The sequence below is a fragment of the Erithacus rubecula genome (assembly GCF_903797595.1).
Source record: "Erithacus rubecula genome assembly, chromosome: 4".
Classification (NCBI taxonomy): Eukaryota; Metazoa; Chordata; class Aves; order Passeriformes; family Muscicapidae; genus Erithacus; species Erithacus rubecula.
Window position 1 is genome coordinate 862,704 of NC_136686.1, and position 21,677 is coordinate 884,380.

Genomic DNA, 21,677 nt, shown 5'->3' on the forward strand with positions numbered 1-21,677 from the left:
TATACTTCATTTCCACAGGACTGAGTGGTGCCTGCTCAATCCTCTACTTTATGCACCTGCTCCCATGACATTGCAGTACTTCTTGTACTACACTAAGACATCTTGGAGTCATCTGCATAATTAACAAAAAATTAAAAGGGAGGAGGTGATGATGTGCTCTTAGTTACAGAAAATAACTTGAGGGGACTGAGAAAACTAAGGAAAAAAAATTCCCATGCTGCAGCCTTTTTTTTCTTTATTTTCCTTGAAAGAAGTATGATATTGAAAATATCAGGGATCTTTGGGTCATGAGAGTTTTCTGTGGACAGAGATCAGATTTCAGCCTCAAGACACTGTATCTGATAGCCCATCCCCTCATATCTGCTCTTTTAAAAACTACCCCATGGACAAATCATCCTAAGAGGGAGTTGAAAGTATCCTCAAACCTTTCACCCTTTTTGTACTCACAAAGTGATCTAAAACCAGCATATTAAGAGAGACATCAAAGAGTCCCCACTGTTTTTTGTAGGTGCAACTTCTGAGTCTCTCCTTTCCTACTTTACAGATAAGCCATGCAAAGACTTCACTCTGGCCTTTCGCCCCGTAAAGAGTTTTTACTGAAATGTGTGTTGCAGTGGAAAGATAAATAGTCAGAGTTACAGAAATCCATACAGCAAAATTCAATAAATAACAAACATCTACTGGACAAGACCTAAACTTTCTCTGTGAAAGAAGTTGTTTTACTTCCCTACACTTGTACAATATAGACACTTCTGTGCATTGGCATCCTTAAGGAATATAACATTTGATTTTAAAGACTAGGGCAAAACGTGAGATATATGTTCCATCGCCATCACTGTTTAAGAGACCTTTGAAACCAGAACCAGAAACTCAAATGATATTAAACTCCATCACACGTATAAATTTAGATCTCAAATTCACTTTAAACTATGGATGCAAGATACAAAATACAGATCCAGATCTCATTAGCCTTAAGGTCTGCAGCTATCTGAATCTGACATTTTGACTTGGAGCCATTTCTGCTAGGAATCAGAAAAAAATTCTCATTTTCCATTTAGTCATTCCCAGCATGTTTTGCTTATGATTTTTTTTTCACTCTGTCCCTGCACCAAGAAGCCATTGAACCATCTGTAGTATTCAGATAATAATTTCCTTAGCTATAACTATATAATTCCACTAATGAGAGCTACTTGAGAGTCTGCTATCATCCATTTCCAAAGATGTTATTATAGTTTGATCTTTTGCATATGCAGGCATCACTCCACCTTATAGATGTGGCTAAATGGATAAGAAACCACTTTTTAAAGAAACACCGTGCTGAGGCAATGTACATATTGCAAATGCAAATGGCATAACTAACGAGAAATATCATTTCAGAGAGTCTAAAACTCTTTAACAGAGAGAAAGAACTCAGACAGAAGTTTTGGCTATAAGAAAATAATTTTAAAATAGGCTGGGAAAGTTAAAAAAGGTTTTGCTTTAAAATATTTCAACCTATAGTTGACAAATTGAATTTTCACTTTAAAATCCACCAAGTTTTACTGTTTATTATAAAAATTTAAAGAGGCAAATTTTATCAAAAGAGAAATTACAGGTCACATGTCTCTTTAATTTTTATTTTTTTTTTAATAGTAGGAAAGCTCAGATAGGTTTCTTTTTGGTAATTAGCCATCATTTATTTCCATTTTTTAGCTGAGATCAGGAAAAAGAACACTTTTTTTTTTTTTTAGACCACATCTACCCCAAAAAGGCAGCATTACCAATCACAGCAACAAATCAAATCCTCCAAAGTACCTGATCTAGAGTTTATGGAAGTCTCTAAGAATTTATAATTATCTTAGGCCACAAGATTAAGTTAGTTTCTCATCAGGTAGCTGGACAATCTTCCAACCACCTTGCACAGGATTTCCCTCTGCAGAATGAAAATGATGCAAGAATCTGCTTTGCAGCCTTTGTGGAAGGGTCCCTGTGCCAGCACTCTACACTGAGTTCACACTCACCAGCTTCTCAAATAAAAATATGCTCCACGTAAGAGATTCCTGAAAACTCTTCACAACATGACCTGCCCATGCCCTTTATGAGACACAACAGCCTCTCCATCCATGGCTGGAGTCCTCCAGCACAGAAGTGCCTTCTTCAATGGAGAGCACAGCTTCAAAATGCATTCCTCAGAGTGCTGATGGAAAATGAATATGAGAATAAAGGAATTCCTGTTCCTTCCTTGTATACAAGATGCTCTTTGCAAAAATCAATCTGTGGCATTTTGGAACAGTATTGCTAATGAAATTACCATAATCAAGAACTGCAAAGGCATTGATTACAAAACACTAAGCTAATAACAGCCTTGAATGAGATTCTGCTGTCACTGAAGACTTGCAGAATCTGGTCAGGATTTCTCTCTCTATCATCAAATAATCCCACTGAAAAGCTAAACCTGTCCATCTATAAGCAGATGATAAATCCAAGGTCATGGTTCTACAAGGCACACTGTCCCCCAATAATATAAAAATGCTGTTCTTCCCAGACCTTAAGTGAACTTGTCTTGCCAGTTAAAGACTGGCATCTTTCTGACTGATCAGTCAAAAAATCATCCCAGTATACTTCTTCTATCCTCTACCCTGCAACCAGCATGAAGCACAAACCTGGCAGCTCTGATTATCTACCAGAAACAGCCCTAATCACAGTTGTGTGATGGATCCAGACCAAATCTTTGTGGATAGACAACTCAAAGATGCTCACAGGTGGTGGTATGGATGAAGCTGGAACTGCAACTACATTAACTTTGCTGAGATGATGTATGATGCTAAATTTTAAAAAACAAAACCAAAAAACAACAACAAAAAACACACATACAAAAAAAACCCCAAAAAAAACCCCACCAAAAGATCTTATTTGTATTATGCCCTATGGAGAGAGGAGCTGGAGCAAGTTTGGTGGCAGGAAAGAGGTGTGACCCTGTACAGGACCCATGCTGGACCAGTCTGCTCCTGAAGGTCAAACCCAAAGGGAGGGACCTGTGCTGGAGATGGGACAGGATGTGAGGAGTCATCCCTCTGAGGAGGAAGAATGCCAACACCATGTGAATGAACTGACCAGAGGTCCCATTCCCTGCTCTGCTATGCCACTGCCAGGGAGGAAGTAGAGAAAGTTTATTTTTGTGCACATCTCCTGGATTTCACCTGCCAGGTGCCTGAGAGCTTGAATTGTACAGTGTCTGTAAATGTGCATGCAATTAGAGATGCAATGGTTTTGTCCAGCACACCTAAAAACTTCACAGGTTCAACATGTTGCACTGTTATTGGAAATTTCAGAGGTCCCAAATGTCTAATTCAGCATTCCTATCTTTTTTAGATATTTTCATTTTGTGCAGATATAAGGATTAGAAGAGTTGAAGCCCCTCACCCCACATCTCAGGGCCATATGATGAGAGCTGTACCCCAGTTACCCTGATTTAAAGCCAATCCACATCCAATCTATGTGGATTCACTTGAAGGACCAGGACTGGATTAGGCAAAGCAAATAAAATGGAGCATGCAAGTCAGAGAAGGATGTACTAAATGAGACCCTACAGGTATTTTCCATCTCCTACAGCTAAGACTCACCCCCTTTTTCCCCCCAATAAGATCTGAGGCAATATAAAAATCTCCCAAGACCTCCCTCTTTCACTAATGTCCAAAATGGTCTTTGTTTGCGTAGAAACAACGTAGAAAGATATAAAAATAGGTTTAAATTAGCATATTGCCAAATTGGTCTACTGTAACAAGTGCTTTGAAGTCTGGCATGCTGACTGATTCCCCACAGGAAGTTGAGTACTCTGAAAACAATTAAGAACAAAAAAGGGGCGGTGGGGGGGGGGGGGGGGGGGAGAGGGAGCAGGCAAGTACAGTAGTTAAATTAAGCAAAGTGAGCCTTGGAATAGTCAAGGGACTAAACAAGCCATTGAATCACTTAATAACAGCTCTTCTTTAGCAGTGGAGATAGAAAACACCGAGTGGATTTTTAGAAGCAGAGACATTAAGGTTTGAAAAAGCAGAATGACAGAAGTTTAAATTAAATAAATGAAAATTACTTCAGAATATAATAGAAGGTAATAAGGCACCAAAACTGCCAGGAGTTTAGTAGCTAATCCTGTGCTCTAAAATTGATCCTAATGTAAAAGCATTGTGCAATTTAAAAGTAATGAACATAATAATCCCTGCCATTTTACATAATAAATAAATCTTAACTATGTTTCCCGTTTGTATAAAGCCTTGTGAAATGAGGGGTTTGGATTTAAAAAAAAATCCAAATGTTTGTTTCAGAAGGATATTACAGTGATACAGTGAAATATGTTTTGAGAGAGAAGGTTAAAATATATTTTACAGGCAGTACTGAGTAAACATAACTATATCTGAAAAACCACACATGCCATAAAAAGACAGACCTCTCAGATTTTACCAGAAACATTTTACACTGTGGAATACCTTCTCTATAGCATTTTGTCTACACTGAAATGCACAACTACCTACTGAAAGATAGTTTTTATTGTCACTAATGTTATGGTAGTGTTCAGGGCAATTGCTGTATAATCAGGAATATCATCTGTCCCAAAGACCCTGCTATTTTTTAAAAACTTTGCAAACTAACTCTTGATAAGAAGACTTCAGCAATTAGTGCTTTTGGTTGCCAATGGAAATGTGAAGACTCCACCCTTGGAGACGTTCAAGGCTCAGCTGGGTGAGGCCCTGAGCTGGCTCACACAATGTCTGCTGTCTCCATCACAGCTCAGAGCCCGTTCAGCACGGGAGAGCTGTGAGCACTGGGGTTGTAGGACAAGGCAGGAGACCCATGCTGACCTCAACAGCCTCAAGAATCACCCCCATTGTACAGTAACTGTTCCCTGAGAATGTGTTATTACAGATGCTGCTATAGAAGATCAGTAAGCATTATCCTGCCAGAATAGCAGCTCTGAGAAAATCCAGCTGCCTTGAATACTGATTCGTGGTACTGCACTCCCAAATTTAGCAACCAAGGAAAAGCTGGTGAGCTTGATACTGACATTCACACTTCTGGCCAGAGGAACACGTATCAGAAAGAATAACTGGAAGTGGAAGAGCTTCAGAACACTCTCCAAAGGGATTTTTGCACAAGTCTTACTATATTTCAGTTCCTCTTTGGACTCTGTAACCACTACATAGACTTGAAAACAGCAATATTATAAAATTAAAGAAAACTAAGTAGTTATTATTAAGCTTCTCTGTAAGTAAAACAACATAGTCTAGAAAATCTAAGTAAGAGGGAACCCTATTTAAGGTGAGGCTGGAAAAGATTGTGGAGATTAAATTTTGTCTTATGGATTCCATTATGACTCCACTCAAATGTGTTTTGGTTGTTAAGAAGAATTCAAGAAAAATAATTTGTTTGTCATATGTCAAGAACCTTCTTCATTTTTAAAAGCAATATCCAACTTTCATGTCTTACCTCAAGATTTCCTAGTCATCCTGGGACATTTTTGTCAAGTTCTCAGGGTTTTGTCAAAGACAGTCACCAGGTGAGGAGGAAGGAGCAGAGTGTGAACTGTGGTTCTGGGAGATTTGGTGGAAGAGAACAAAGTATCCTACAGACTTGCACTACTCAGGTCAAAAGCCACCACATGAATCTGAACATGTCCCCTTCAAGCTTAAAAAACAACCCAGCTGGAACTTAGATAGTAAGAACCATCAGCATGTGCTACCATTCATTTTGTCGATTGTTCTCACCTTTTTATTACATCCTCTTCTTTTTTAATATTATGTATGATTCTTTTATAGAATGTATTAATATTACAGTACCACCTATAGCAACATATTAAAATTGCAGCTTCCACCAGAAACCTGTTACACAAGGTTCTGTATCAGTCTCACTGGTAATAAGACACACTCACTTGCTCAAAACTCCCAAAAGGAAGGTGACAGAAACAAAATCAAAGCAAAAAGTAGTGGCCCAGCTTGTGCCACACAACAGAAGTAGAAAAAGTTTCCCAATTCCAAGTCCAATGTATCACACGGCTTTACAATTTCTTTGTCACTTTGCCCTTATGCCTCTTTTCTTGCAGCTAACATTTATTCTTATTTATTCCTATTTGTGAAATTTGTATTCTTATGTGTGTGGGTGATATACAACTCAGCCATGTAAACAGGCAATTTCAGGAGTTAGCACTTGTTTAAGCAATAATTGTTTTACTGACAGAAGTTTGGAGACTGGAAACAGAAGGACAGAGCAGTTACCTGACTTGGACAAAAATAAAATTGGGATAGAATACAGGCCTTTTGGTCCTGCAGTTATAAAACTTTTAGGTTTTAGAACTAACTAAAACAGCTCCATGAGTATGATCCTACATGCCTGCAAAGAAACTTCAAGACCCCACTGGTGTTAAAACTTCTTAATTCACTAAAGTCAGTTATTGTCCTGACAGGGGAGGAAAAAAATCAAACAAGTTTCACTTTGCATGCATTCCTGGTCAGGGCTAAACAATTTTCTAGGTAGCAAGCATAATATAGGAGATTTTAAATGCTTTCTTTGAAAGTAGAAAAATATATCTTTTAAGCAGTCAAGCGTTAACTGTGAGAATTAAAAATATCTGTTCCATATGCTCAAGTCCCAAGAAAAGTAATATTAAGTATGTAGAAGAAAGTTCAGGTAGGAAGAGCAAATGATTAAAATAAAAGTCCCTTGGGTCAAAATGCAAGCATAGTGGACATAGATAAAATACCAGGGAAAGGAGATGAAATATAAACAGGATGTGCTGTGGTGTCCAAATGAGACACATTACTAAAAAAAGTATTGCATCATTAACCACTCCATCAGCCTCTGCCAGGCCTGCAGTGGACTTTGTGTTGCCCACACCTTGGAGAATATGAGAATCTCAGATCACTCTCTGGCATGTTTGCTAGTCTCACTTGAATATTTCAAGTTTGACCAGGAATTTTCTCCCTGCTCTGTTTTGAAGAGAAGCAGCAGTTAAATTAGCAGCTGAAAAATTAGTTGAGCTGTGTGATGGGGCTCTCAGTGTATGACTGAGTTATTGGTATCTTCTGCATTGATATCCCTGGTACTCAGAGGATGTGACATGCACTGCCTACAAGTGGTCTTGCAAAATCCACCCATTGTAAAAACATTAAAATGTCATGTTTTACAAAAGATAGTTTCAAGAACTATGCTTAAAATGTTCATTCAGATCTCAAACTTAATTCAGTTTCTAAAATTACTGGTTTTAGAGGCTGCCATAAAATTCACTCAGTTTGTCTATCCTACAGCTGAGTTCATTCCATGCAAATTTTCAGACAAATTTTTTTTACCAACCGAAAGAGTTAAAGGAAAAATACCTTTTTATTCCCACATTCTGAAATACATAAAGCACATGTGGATTATTTACTTTGTGTGCTTGGGGTTTGGTCCTATCAACTCTTTCATTTCCCAGTCAGTGAAGTTGTTTGCTTTCACAGGTACAGAAAAAAAGCCACCAACAAGGATGAGGAGAACAAGGATACCCTTGATTGCAATCCCACAGAAACTGGTGAGAGGACTTGGGGACATGTCCTCTTAACCTGTTTGTTTTTAATTGACCAGATTTCAAGTTGACAGTGGCCCTTTTAGCAGTGCACTGAACAAAAACAGCACCACATGTTCAGCAGGGTCTGTTTTAAAGTGGTGCTCTCTCACTCCCCTGCTGAGGGCTGCACCATATGAGCCATCAGTAACACCAAGGCAAAGGCCAAGCATCAATAAAGCTCTTGCTGGGATCAAGGATATGTAAACAATGGAGCAGCCACTTCTAGGAGTGGTTACAGCAGAGGTAAAGCTGAAGTTAGGTGGCATCTACCTTTTTCCTCTGAAATTTTACAAAATACAGTATTTTCTTTGCACACTGCTGCTGTGAGTAAATATTTTAGTCCAGGCTGTATTCTGCACATACTTAGTTAAGTGAATGGAACATGATGGAGACTGTTTGATTAGGTACAAAGCCTGTGAGTGTCAGTGGGAACAGCTCTGCTCAATTCACTGCCTGCTGAATTAGGTCTGTAGTCAATGCACTGTATCCAGATATCATAGTAATGAGAACTAATTAATTAAGGAATAATTTACATACAGTGTCCTCTTTCATTATATACACACACAAAAAAAATACACTTTTATTTAGTGCACTTACCTCAGGAGTAACCTTCTCTTCAGTGATGTGCACCTACCTGTAGCTCAATATTCCTACACTGCAAGCTCACCAAGAGCAGGCTGTTATTTCAGAAGGAAAAGCCCTACAGAATTTCACAGGGATTGCTGCTTTACTTGGCCCCTGTTATACTCCTGCTATAGGGTGGATTAAGGTTTCTGTGGGAAGGATTTATTTATGTACATCCTGGAATAGTTTCCCTAAAACCTGCTAGCTTGTTTTGAACCATAGGTTCCTTCATAATTCATGCACCTACAAGACTTAACTGGACATATTAAAGAAATAATGTAAACCCCCTTGCAAGGACATTACTTCTCTGACCTTAACCAACTCTTTGTTGCCATCTGTCCCTGTACATGACTCATCCCATTCTGCCACATTACCATTGACAAGGGCACATAAAGCCACAAAAGGAGTTGATGGGCATTCACTCCAGAGCATTAGCTACCTTGCTCCATGCTCCTGGGATCTGACTGTGCCTTTTGACAGCTCTCCAAACACATTTCCCCATTTCTAGAATGAAACTGAACCTTTGCACTTTATTATTATTATTATTATTATTGTTCTCTTTCAGCAAAAAGGTAATTGGGCATGAAAAGTTCAAACCCATTAAATAAAAACTCAATTTAAAATATTTTCCATCCACCAAGCAAGCTCCTATTCATTATGCTGACACTGTACTCCACCTCTGTGCCAAGTGGATCACTCAAAGATGCCCCCCACCACTTCCCTGGCATTTTGTGTGACAAGTAAATCTGCTGTGCACACACTGCTTTATAGGGCATCCCAGTTTTTTCAAATAAAAGCAACATTTTTTACAGCACCTTTAAATTCCCAAGTTGAATTTTGTAACTATCAAGATAATCTGAAGTAAACTATTTGTGCTGTCTCTCCTCTGTATACTGTGGCAGACAGACACAGCTTCTGAGTTTTATTTCTGTTTCTTTGCTCACTTCAAGTTTTTGAACAGCCTCAGTCCTGTTCAGTTTAGTCTACTGCTAAATACAAATTATAAAATGTGTTTACATATCAAAAACAATAGCAGGCAATTAAAATAAAAACTGCTTCACTCTCTAGGAACCTGGGCAGAATAATTCAGATGTTGCAGTTACCTGGTGCCTTGTTAATTTAGAAAAGCAAAACAATACAAAGCATTCTAATGTTTCAGCCACAGGTTACATATTCTGTTTTCACAAAGGTCACTTTTTCCATAAAGTTTTTTTAGTACAAGTTTACTGTACAGAGATGCTCTTTTGTCTTAATATCTATTATAAATGTCGTCTTTATATCTAGCAAAATATTTTCTCTTTACAACTTAATCTGCCAGAGATGCAGAGCACAGCTACTTTATTCTTCACAGGTCGAGTCCTGAAATCTAGTAGAAAAGCCAAAGAGGGACATCTAGTGGCACCATGCACAAAATTAAGAATGAGGAGAGGGAGGAAAAATCTACTGCCACGACCATGGATCTGAGATAAGTGCTGGTTCCTCATTGGGAATGAGGAAAGGTTGAAGGGAAGTCCAAAATAACAGAATGGAAAAATCCAGCTATTTTATTATTTTCTAACACATTGCCACTTACAGTGGGAATAACTGTGAGTCTGATTTGTTTGAACAGTGTTGATTCCTCTAAATTAACTCAATCTGAATGAAAGTGCCATAATCAACCAATGCTGCCACTCAACTCCAGATTCAAATAAGGAAACTGTACCCTGGATTTCACTTGCAAAATAATGCCCAGGAAAACCAAGAGGACCTGCAGAACTAATTTCATTTACCTTGCAAGTAGGTGCATCAAACTCCACCCCAAGGGCCGAGCATCAACATGAATTTCAGTCTGACAAGACTCCTGAACACTCACCCAATGAGTAAATGATAAAATTTAGTGTTTATCACCTGAATTAACAGTGAATATGCCATTATGATCACCACAAAGTACTCATGCAAAATTAGTGGATAAGCCATGTCAGCTAATGAGGCAGAGCAGCAGCACTGGAACCCTCTCCCAGCTAAGACAAGGAGATATCAACAGCAAACTTCAAATTGCTAGAGAGACAACAAAAGCTCATAAGCTTCATGGTCCAAACAAACTTTAATATCAAAGTCTTCACAACAAACTGATTTTTGTGAAAACTCCCTTCAAGAGCACAGAAGGAACTCTCACATGATGAGTATGGGAGTTGCCAGCCCTGCTGTCTAAGAAATGCAGCCTGGAAGATGGACCACACCTGGTTTGATGTGAAAATTCCACAGTAAACAACTTTCCACTGAATAGTTGCCAGTATTAAATAAATGAAGCTGTCACACACACTTAGAACATAACTGCAGGGTCTTTAAGGAAAATTGAGGTTTTAGCATCTCTTTCCATCAGAAGAGAAAGCAGATTAAGTTCTACCTTTATAGCAATTTAGGTCTCTTAGATACTGGGAGATTAAGAATTGTAAACCTACCTTGAGCACTTCCATGGTGATTCCACATGCATTAATCCCTGCAGCTCCTACAGTGAGGGTGAGAGATGAAGTTCAGAAATTCTTCCAAGAAATGTGGGACAACCTCCAGAGCTGAAACCTTTCTGACCAGCTCTCAACCTTACCCTTCTGAAGGTTCTTTCTGTTTTCCATCAAAACACTGCAGTGAAAAAGAATTGTTTTATGTAAATTTGAAAGCAAGTGCCATCTAAGACTTTCCAGGCACAAAGGAAATAATCATCCTTTCCCTGTTGCAGGTGGGATGTAATTTTGGGGGCAGTTTTATGCTCACACAATGTCAAGTGCCACCACCCACTGCAGGGCTCTGTGTGTACCACAGGTGCCTTAAGGCAACTGATTAAACACAATTAGCTACAATAGCCAATTCTCCATCCTGACTTCTTTTAAAGGGATACTAAAGCAATTTTATAAAGCTGGAAGATACCTGCCTCTCTCACCATTCTTCATCTACCAGTCTTCATCCAGTTTGCTCCTTAGCTGTTCTCAGCTATCATTTCCTTCCTTTCAGTTCTCTCTTTTCTTTTTTCTCCTCCTGTTTTCTACAGGACTGACACTACCTTCTGAATTTATTCCCCATCACTGGACAAGCAGTACCCATGGGGCAAACAGTCTTCTTTTTTGCCTCTTTTTTCACTTTTTTTTTGTGGTATAAAGACAGGTTCCTTAGAACTTCCTCTTCTTAAGCTCTCTCCAAGTCTTCCTACACATGAGAATGAAAAATAAAAGAATGAGGCTGTCAGTGGTGATGCACACCAGGGTTCTACCAATAAAAAAACAGGTGTAAAAGCATTCAGTTGTGGAGATTGCATGGTCACTGCTAAATTAGTGTACTTTGCAGGAGAAAAATTCTTGATTAAAAAATTTCATTTTCCATCTTGCACTGCAATAATGTAGTAAGAACTGCCTCAATTAAAAAACAAAAGCACACACAAAAAAGAAAATCCAAAAAAGCTAACAAAACCAAACTATGGTGTGTTTAAAGCCTCAGTTTAGTGCACACAGACACCAGAGAGAACCAATGTCACAGAAAAGAGTGAATCAATGCCTGTTTTCCAAAGTCTTTGAATGAGGATCACACACCTTTCTGGAAGTCATGCTGTGACTGAACTAACCTCAGCAGAAGGGCAGCCATTCCATGGCATCTTTTCCACTAGAGGTCAGGCTGAAGGAGCTAATGATCTATTTTAGCCCTCACAATCTATGAGTGGGAATCACTAATCAAGATTTGAAAGCCTGAATATCACTTAAAGTGAATCACAAAGAGGTATTAGATTTCTAAGTGTCCAACAGCCAGAGATATTTAATCATGAGGGTATTTTAACACATGTCAATATGACCTTTCAGAGAGCACTTGGTGCCATCTCAGTTGGCAGGACAACATTTGGAAAAGAGAAAAGTTCTTATAGCTTGAATAATGACAGACAACACTTTAAAAACTGTGTTCTAAAAGTTCTGCTTCTTATTTTTTGCTCTTAAAAAAGACATACATTACAAGCATTTTCCATGAAAAATCCAGATTGAATTTGTTTCTGTAAATAACCAGAAATAGACACAGCTAAAGCAATAATCGGCTTCAAGTAAATAGAATTTTTTCAAACCCCAAAGTGATTTGAGTTAAGAGCCCAGGCTGTTCTTCTTCTGTATTTTGATGACAAGCAATTCCATCACTTACAGAAACATTGACCCAGCTTCTTGAAATAAATACCTCGAAGGCGGTGAAGCTCAGACACACACTTGTTTCTGAGAATTCCAGGAAATGTTTAATGTATCATTTATAGTTTTAAACACTCTCTTCATGGTGACAGGACAAAAAGTCATGATCAAACAGCAAGTCCTAGCTCAGAGCTCTTCACCTCTCATCATCTCTCCCAACAACTCAGTGCTTTCAGTGCATGCATCTGCAGCCAGGAAAACCAGCACAAAGCAATTTTTCTCAAAGGCTCGTAAGGAGTTACCCACACAAACAAAAACTAAACTGAGGAATTGCTCAGGTTTACTCTGCTGAAAGCAATGCAGCCCTGGAAATTCCCTCAGAGATGAACCCAGCTAACCAGATTAAGACAGCTGGCATTTTGAGGTGCTTCATGGTCAACTGTTTGAGCTACAATGTACCTGGGAGAAGAACACAATGAGCAGAGAGAAGAAAACCAGTAGTTTCTCAGTTTGCCCAAGACTGGTGGTGGGAGTAGGGGGCATAATGAACAGAAATGAAGCATAGAAGCTGATGGTTTGACCTCTGTTTACATGGCTCCCATGGAGCAGCCCTTTCTGTACTTTCACCAGGTCCAAGGGAGCACACCTGCTGATAACAGTCAGTAGTTTCAATAGTTACTTCATGTGATGATTTTGCAAGAGAACCTGATACCAGCACTCTGAAATCCACGTGCATGTTTTAAAAGGTGAAAATTCAGTTTAGCTGAATAATAAATTCAACTAACCTACTCTTTCTCCTTTACTAGCTCTCCTGAAATGCACTAACCTTTCAAAATGTACAGCTGTACAACAGGTACAGTGCACCTTTACAGGGGCAGGGACCAGAGAAATGCAAGAGCTGTGTGACAAGGACCACTCCAACACAGTTTGTGTGGAGCTGGCAGTCTGTATTTGACAGAATCTGGTAAGGCACATTTCCCAGATTGAGCACGTACCCCGCCCAGATGCACAGATGGTATTTGTGGGAGCAAAGGAAAATAAAATATAGGTTTAAAATAAATGCAAGAGAAACACAGAATAATATTGAATCACTCTAGGTATTTCTAAGGGTTTCCATTTATCTTTTCTACTTCTCAGCACATAGCAAGTGTATGTTCTGGGCTTTGAAACCACTGAGCAAATGGAAGGGATTTAAAACCAGTTTTGTTTCAAGTACAAGATCACAGAGTTAAAGACAGTCCCCAGGAATGAGATTTCTGTACAGAAGATTGATGCAAAAGGAGCTGAAAATGCTGCTCCTGCATATGCCTGGCATTGACAACCAGGCTTGTCTGAAGAGCCTTTTCCATGCTCAAGGAGAGGACTTGCTCTGCTGTTGCATTTCAAACAGGATCCTCTGCACATTCCCTTTGTGTTAAATGGATGGACAGACACACAGCTGGGAGGAAGAGGCAAGCTACAGAGCAGTGAGGAAATAAGAGTTTTAGATGCTGTTATGATATAAGGAAGCCAAAGTAGCCACAAACTGATGAGAGCTGGCAGGCTGAGTGTGACAGTGACTGCTTTGGGACACAGCTCCAAGGCTGCAGCCTTGCTCCTCCAATCTCCATCACTGGTCCTTCTCAAACCAGAAGAGCTGGTGGCTTTTGTTACAATACCATCCAAGGTAGCTGCTCTCAAGATCCCATAAAACCTAGCAGAGGAAGAAGGAGCAGGAGGAAAACAGCACAAGCTGGAAGTGGTGGCAGAAGGTGCAAGAAGAAACACAAAATGTTCCCACGTTGGAGCCTCTGCTAACCCAGAGGTGCTGCTGTGTGCTTGCCATGTTCAACTTTCAATCATCATCTCCTCTCATCCTCCTTCTAGAGGATCCAGCTCTTTGTTATTTTACTCATTAGTTAGATTTAACTTTTGGTAAATCACTGTTAACTTTTTGATTTCATGTTCCACCCTCTCTTCTTTAGTAGACATGACTTAAAACACCACATTTAAACTGCAATAAAAATCCTCTTTCTTTGGATTGAACCAGTCTCTCTGAATTCTTCCCCATTCCTCCTGCCACCCTTCTGAGTTGCAGCCTAACATAACACTGCACCAACTTCCACCTCACAACTGTGGGTAGGCAGGAAAGCCCTCCAGTGTTATTTCCTGCAGTACAACTACTTCCCCAGTCAAAAAGCAAAACAAAATCTTGGACATGTGGAGGCAGCAGTGGGAACTCTTCATCTCCTCTCTAGCCTAACCCTTAGGGGAGCAGCTTCTGGGGTAGGAAAGCAAACCAAAGGTGCTGTGCTCTGATTTCTGCCATTTAAAACTCTCAATGACCAGCACACTGCATATAAAGACCTTTCTGGGTCACTTGAAATCTTGTGATATTTACTTAAGCCAGAGCTACTGAAGAACCCCAGAATAACCAACCAAACAAAGAGAAGGCAGGGAAAAGTCTTTAAAGAATGTATTTCAAATTAACACATCATAGAAAGATGTAAGCAAAGAGCAAAATTTCCTATCAGAAACATATTTATGACAATATGACACACAAACTAATTATATATGTGCATCTGAATTACTTGATAGCTACATTTGCAAGTGTCACTCATTTTATGCTGAATTTATTCAGAAATGAAAAAAAAATCCTCTACAAAGGGTCTACACTTCATCCAGTCAAAAAAAATACACTTGCAGGAACCTCAACAAAAATAATTACTTCCAATTTTCACCAGTGTCTCCAAACAGAATTTAGCACAAATACTTTCTTTTTAATCTATTCAACTGAAAGAAATGGAGCTGCAACGGTTTAGGTTTTTTAATCCCAAAGTGGATTATACAAACATTTTCATCAAAGAGGTTTTTTACAGCAAGACCAGCATTACTGGTTATATCTTATTATTAAGGTAAGCTTTCTTCAAAGAACTATATGATTGGAATCTCTTCCTGATACATAGTGACATGCTATTTGCTGGCTGCAGTGAGAAAAGTCGAAATGAAAACAAAAATACAAACAGGCTTTTTTTTTAATCTTGTCTTTATTGATTTAGACTTCAGAGCTGCAGCCAAAAATAGTGCATCTGTAGAAAATTATCAAACACTCTATCAATACAGCATCATCTCATGTTTAGAATTGTAAGCACTTGACAAATTGCAAAGGGAACATCCAATCTAGTATTTGGCAGTGCAACCCATGCACAGGGAATAGAGGGAGAAGGATTATTTTTCCTCCCAAAAAAAGAAACACCTCTGAACAGGAACAAAAAGCTTTTGTTAAAAAAAAAAAAAAAAAGAATTCCAGTTACCATGGAAGACTCAATGGCTCACTTAAGACACCATTGTACAGTGCTGGAAACTTTGTGTGGAATGTCAAAGGGGACACAGAAACTCCAGCCCTGCTACAGGAGCCACACTGTCTTCAGGACTTTGTAGGCCATGGAGAAGGTCACTGAGTAGCCAACTGCCCAAGACAAACCTCTGCTAGGCTGGGGCAGAGGGATCAAGTATGCAAAAGTGTGAAGGATCCTAGCCCCAGTGAAGATCCTGAAATGCAGCAGGGCTGTGGAAAGCTCAGGGCCACTCAGAGCATACAGCAGTCCAATGCCAACAAATGGGACAATATTTTCCAGGTCATTCAGGTGGCCTCTGGGGAAAGGAGCAAAATTATTTTTAGGTGTTATATTTTGTTGAATAAACCACTTCAAACCCCATCATTTTTCAGCATTTTCAACATATTCAACATCTCTTGGCTTCCTCTGCAGAAGAGACTTGACTCAGCTGCTGAAACACTTTTGGCATATTCACCTGACATCACTCTGGTCTCTCCCACTGCACCCCACATTTTAAAGTTTCTGATCTTCTGTATGAAAGGCATTAGTTTTTCCTCAGGATCTTGGTAATATTAAGGACTTAGATGAGGTGTCTGAAACACCTGGTCATGCAAGAATGCAAAGTCAGGGAAGAAGAGAGGTAGCTGTTTTCTTGGGAGCCTCTCTCAATTAACATCAATTAACTGGAGGACTATGACTGAAACTATTACAGCTCATGGCCCAGATGGTCTATTCTAATCCCATAAATCCAGTTTGTGGTGTCCATAAAGAAAACATGAAATATCCAACAGAAGAACCATTCCATCAAACATTTAGGAGTTCTATCATATTGAAGAAGATTATTTTTGAACATCTAACAGGTGTGACAGCTACACTTTCTGTTCATTTTCTCCACTTTGAGCACTAAAATAGCTGAAAAAATGTTTGAAATTTTGAAACCACAATATAATTTACTAAAAATGTGTTGGGACTGAACTCCTTATCTTGAAGTTTTCTTTCACACCCCTTCTTTCAGCTCCCTTCAACTCTTTAGATAAATTATACTTCCAGCCTAATTTACTGATTGAAATAATGTCTAAGACTTACTAATGATGTCAAATTTCAGAGCCAACTGGAATCAAGTCATGGCACTGTCTTGCAGCTGCTTTTAGAATATATTTATCATTATGAGGAAACTTATCTCTCCAGATTTTTTATTCTCATTCCCCATAAAAGTACTCTGAAGAAAGTAACCTCTTTTATTGAAAAAAAAAATGCTTTTCCCCCATAAACTGAACACATTCCAATCACTTCACAGAAGAGAAGCCATGTTAAATTTATGTGGCATTATCTGTTGCCATGAAGCTTGCAGAAGAAAATATAGAAAACTTCCATTAAGAACCACTGTTGGGAGGAAAATATGGATGCTGCAACACCAACATAGTAACTAGATCCAAGCTGACTCACTAGGTCTGGGGATGTCTGGAAAACTCCACAAAACAGCAAAACAGGATCGGCTAATAAAGTGTTTTAAAAATCTATTTTGTGAAAATGACTGAGGTAGATGTCATTTCTCTACCACAACTATTTGAATTAAATGGGTCATAAAGTTAGTTTCAACTTAGCTGGCCTCTTACAATTTACAAAGGAAAAGGAATTACCCTTCATCATAAAAGTTTCCACTTTTATGTAACACCCATGAAATTAAGCAACAACTCCCTGAACTACTCAGGGGCAGAAAAGGAAGGAGCAGAACATCTTTACAGCCCACTAAGATCAGGCTCTTCTTTCTGAGATTTGAATCCACAAGAGGAATAGAGAAACTTGCTTTGTGAAACAGCAGCCATTATTGCAAGGGTGCAGAGTTCTTAAATAAGGACTATTTTCAAGATCTTCCCTAACGGAGGTTTAAATGAAAAGAGTTCACTGACATTCAAGTTTTTGGCATAAAAATAAACTTAGTTTCATCAAGGAATAATCCTATGGAAAGCATTCCATTAAAGCTTTCCTTGTTTGCACAGGTGTATCAAACAGCATCCAAAATTTACCATTTTGGAAACAGGAAATTTTGCCATGAGCTACATCAACTTATGGTCATATTTTAGAGTGTTCCCATGACTTTGCCCATGCAGACAGGCTGTTATAACCAGACAGTGGCTTATTGTTTTTAGAATGCACACTGAACATTTGAATGTGGAATGGTTTGCTCATTTAAACTAATTAATGTATTAGATTGCTACACGATGCACCATAAAACACGCACAGTCTTGACAGAGAACAGGGTGAAATTCACTCCTTGATTTAATATTATTCTGTTATTTAAAATAACCTTTAAAAGTTCCTGTGTATTACCTGCGTGCACGTTCAACATCTGGATCAGTCCTCAGGTATTTCTTAGCACTCTCCCCTTTTCCAAATGATTCTGTATCTTCTGGGTTGACAAATGCCTGTTTCAAACACAAGCACACATTAATGACATTAGCAGCCAAAATGTTTTTTCCAGTCAAGGCAGCTTGCTATAAAGGCCACTCTTTTTACCAATGCCTCAAAAACCTCACTTAACTTACCTGAAGTTAAAAGCACAGGGAACAATACAAAGTTTGCTGTATTCCTGCTTTCTTGAGCCCAACCTGTACATACTTGTGTGCTGACAAATTAATGCAGTGTAATTTATGCATTTAGATAAAGCCTTTTTGTGAAAGGGACAAGCCTGCAGCAAAGGCAGTAGGCTGACAGAACACAGGCACCTATGAGGTAGAAGGTCTCAAGTCTCTTTTTCACCATTCCTGACCAGTTATCTGAAAGTGCTTTTGGATCCCTTCTTTCTACAGAAGTCTACACAGCAATTCTCATCTATGACCAAGGAAGTGTCTCCCTTTCCTCTTAGGTACAAATTTTTACACTTTTATAACCCATTATTACCTCAAAATACTGCAAGACAGTGTTTGAAAATAACATTTAATTCAGGCAGTGCAGACCACAGTTGATTTCTCCCTGCTGACACATGTAGTAACATATGCATTCTGTGGATTTTCAGGCTGTGAAAGTCAAGAAAACCTTTTGATTTTAGGAAAGCTACATCACAGCTTTCCAGGGTAGCCATTTGTGAAATAGCTTCAGAATTCTAGACGTGTGTTAACAGCATCATCAGCAACATTTTACATTGTCTTACTTCACTCTTTCCTGGTTTTTTTCTGTCAAGAATTTTCCTATATTACACAGAAAATTAAATTTGCTTTATCTCTGTATTTCAATAAAAAACATCAGTCTGTTCTCCCAGCCAGTATTTCCAAATGGTTACCTTCCTTGTGATCCTGAAGTAAGCTGTTATCAGACTCATCAGCATCATTTTTATAAGAACAATTCCTGCATAAGTAGCATAAGCCCGGAAGACTTCATTGTCAATTAACTGGGTTGATTTGGCCATTTCTCCTCTTCTCACTGATGACCACTAAAAAAACATCAAAGTTAGTTAAAGCCAACATCATGGCACTCCAAAGTTCTGACAACAACATTGTATTAACAGCCTTGTTTTTTAGCATAACTGCAATGACAGCATGATTTTGCCACCATGGAAAGTTTCTTTTCAAACAATTTTCCCTTTTTTTTTTGTTTTGTTTGTTTGTTTGTTTTGTTTTTTCCCCACAATAGCATAATATAATACATTAAGATAATATATTATAATATTTTGCTTCCATTATAAGTGCTTATTAAACTGTCAAGGTACAAACTACCAAAATATTTAATGTAATTGCAGAAACAACACTTAGTCACAGAAATTAGTACTCTTTTGAAACAGCACAAGGAGTTAGACCAATTTCAGATCAATTCATTTGAATTGGTAAATTTCCCTAAGCAGTTACCAGGATAGAAGGAGTGTGTGACAATGCTATGAACACTAAGAATGTAAAGAGGAAAATTAGTATGGTGCAGAATGACACAAGTATAATTGCTTCAGCTTTCAAACTAACCAGTACCTTCCTACCCAGCAGTAACTTGTGATCAAACTGAGCTGAACATGCTTTTTTCCCCCTTTGAGACCTTGTTCTTAACAACTGCTTTTAGCATGACTCACGAGCAAAGATTAAGTTGTAATGACAAAGAGGAGAGGACTATTTCTGCTTTTATCATGGGAGGCTTAAACTAATGAAGTCTCTTTCCAACGAGACTGTACCAAACCCACAATCCTGTGGAGGTGGTACCTTTTATCAGCACCACAAAGTTAAGAGGTGCTGAGGAGTGAATGCAGGTGAAAAACAAAACAAAAAACAAAAAACCACATCCCTGTGTAAATTCAATTTTTGCCCTGCACAGACCCAGGTGTTTTCCTCACCAAATGCTTCAGCCATGCATTTAGTGACTAGGAATCCATACAACTATTATGTCTTAGCTTCACTAGCGACTGAAATAAAAGAACTTTTTTGTTACAGCTAACTTACTTTCTGCGATATAATTTTAACGATGGTAATAAAAATGTTAATATTCACTTGATTACAGTTTTAACAACCTCTCATCTTGCTTTCAGCACAGTCATCTACTGCCAAACAGGGAGAATTTGATGAGCAAAGAGCATTATGGAAGGCTTGCTCTGAAGGCACGTCCTGGGTGAGGAAGGGGGCAGGATGGAGGTGAGCAGCTGTTTGCTCAGTAAAAACAAAACTAGCCTTGCCTGGACCTGTCTGCAGTGGTGATGGGATTCTGCTCCTCCTTTTATCCTTTCTAAAACATTGCTTGGGTCACCGGGCCATGGGAAATTAACTCAATGTAACTCTGCCTCCTCTCTCATTACGGTCCAGTTCCCAAGATAAACAGCGACTTGGCGAAGCCTTTCCTCAGAAATTGACAGGAACTGGTTCAACTCATTTAAACAATCTTGCTAAAACATTTTTACAGAACTGTCCCGCTGCGTTTAACTTTGTATCACGGCAAAAAAGGACACAGTGTTTGGCCGAACGAAAACAAACCCACGGCGTCAGAGCACTTTTCCCTCAACTATGCTGAGAATACACCCAAGAACGATGCCAAGTCCTTGCCATGGGACACTGTCCAGCAGCAGCTTTGTCGCTCAGCCACATCCATCCATTTTCCCTGTGCCCCCTCAGGGCTCCACAACGCCCAGCGCAAAATGGAAGGGCAGCGAGAAAATCGGGGCAGAAATCGCAAAAACAAACCCCGAACACGCGAGCAGTACGGGGTTTGAAGTGACAGCCTCACTCCGTTTGCAAACAGCCTGATAACACGGGTAATAGCAATAACAGTGATGGTAATAATGATGTTTGTCTCTGCAACCCCGCTGTGAGGGCTCGGAGCAGCGGCCGGGCCCAGCCCCGCCACGCGTGAGGCAATGGCAGAGCCAGGGCCGCTTGTTCGTGCGCCTTTCAAAGGCGACTTCTCCACGAGAAGTCTCCTGTCCCCGCAGGCTCCGCTCCCAATGCAGCTGCTGATTCCCGGCCCAGCCTCCGTTCCCTACCCAGCTGCTGATTCCTGGCTCCGCGGGATACGCCGCCATCCCGATCCCCCCCACACGGAGCCCCCCGCTCCCGCACCGCCCTCCCGCACCCGCGGCGGGTTTGGCCCCGCCGCCGCCGCCGCCCGCACCTCGGCCGTGCCCGCGGCGATCCGAGCCCCTGCGCTCCCCGTCGCCGCTGCGGCTCGGCTCGGCTCGGCTCGGCTCGGCTCGGCTCGGCTCGGCTCGGCTCGGCTCGGCTCGGCTCGGCTCGGCTCGGCTCGGCCCGGCCCCGCCTCGCCCCGCCGGCCGCGGGGGCGGGCCCGGCCCTGGGCGCCCTCACGGAGCGGCCCCGGGTGAGGCCCAGAGCCCGGCGAGCCCGGGAGAGAGGGAGGGGAGCGTGAGGGAGCGAGCGAGGAAAAACTGCTGTCGGAACAGCCTTGGACAGGCGTGTCAGGAAAACTGGCCCACAAACACCAGAGGTGTATGTCCAAAAAGCAGACAGATTGGTCCTTTTTGTTTTATTCGAATAAAGGGAGAGGCCACAGGGCATCTGCCCGGGATCTCCCGAATTTTTGGAGGACGCGGCCTCCCTTTTCATCCCAATT

At 40.1% G+C, this 21,677-nt stretch overlaps 1 protein-coding gene across 1 annotated transcript; it reads right to left on the reverse strand.

Moving 5' to 3' along the window:
• Window positions 1-15,595: 15,595 nt before the first annotated feature.
• On the reverse strand, window positions 15,596-21,289 carry MGST1 (microsomal glutathione S-transferase 1). Its single transcript, XM_079304985.1, has 4 exons — window positions 21,222-21,289; window positions 18,925-19,074; window positions 17,976-18,070; window positions 15,596-15,960 (listed from the first exon to the last, which is right to left on the reverse strand). The coding sequence occupies exons 2-4, from the start codon at window positions 19,048-19,050 to the stop codon at window positions 15,714-15,716; spliced, it is 468 nt and encodes a 155-aa protein (XP_079161111.1). The 5' UTR covers window positions 19,051-19,074; window positions 21,222-21,289; the 3' UTR covers window positions 15,596-15,713.
• Window positions 21,290-21,677: the final 388 nt, after the last annotated feature.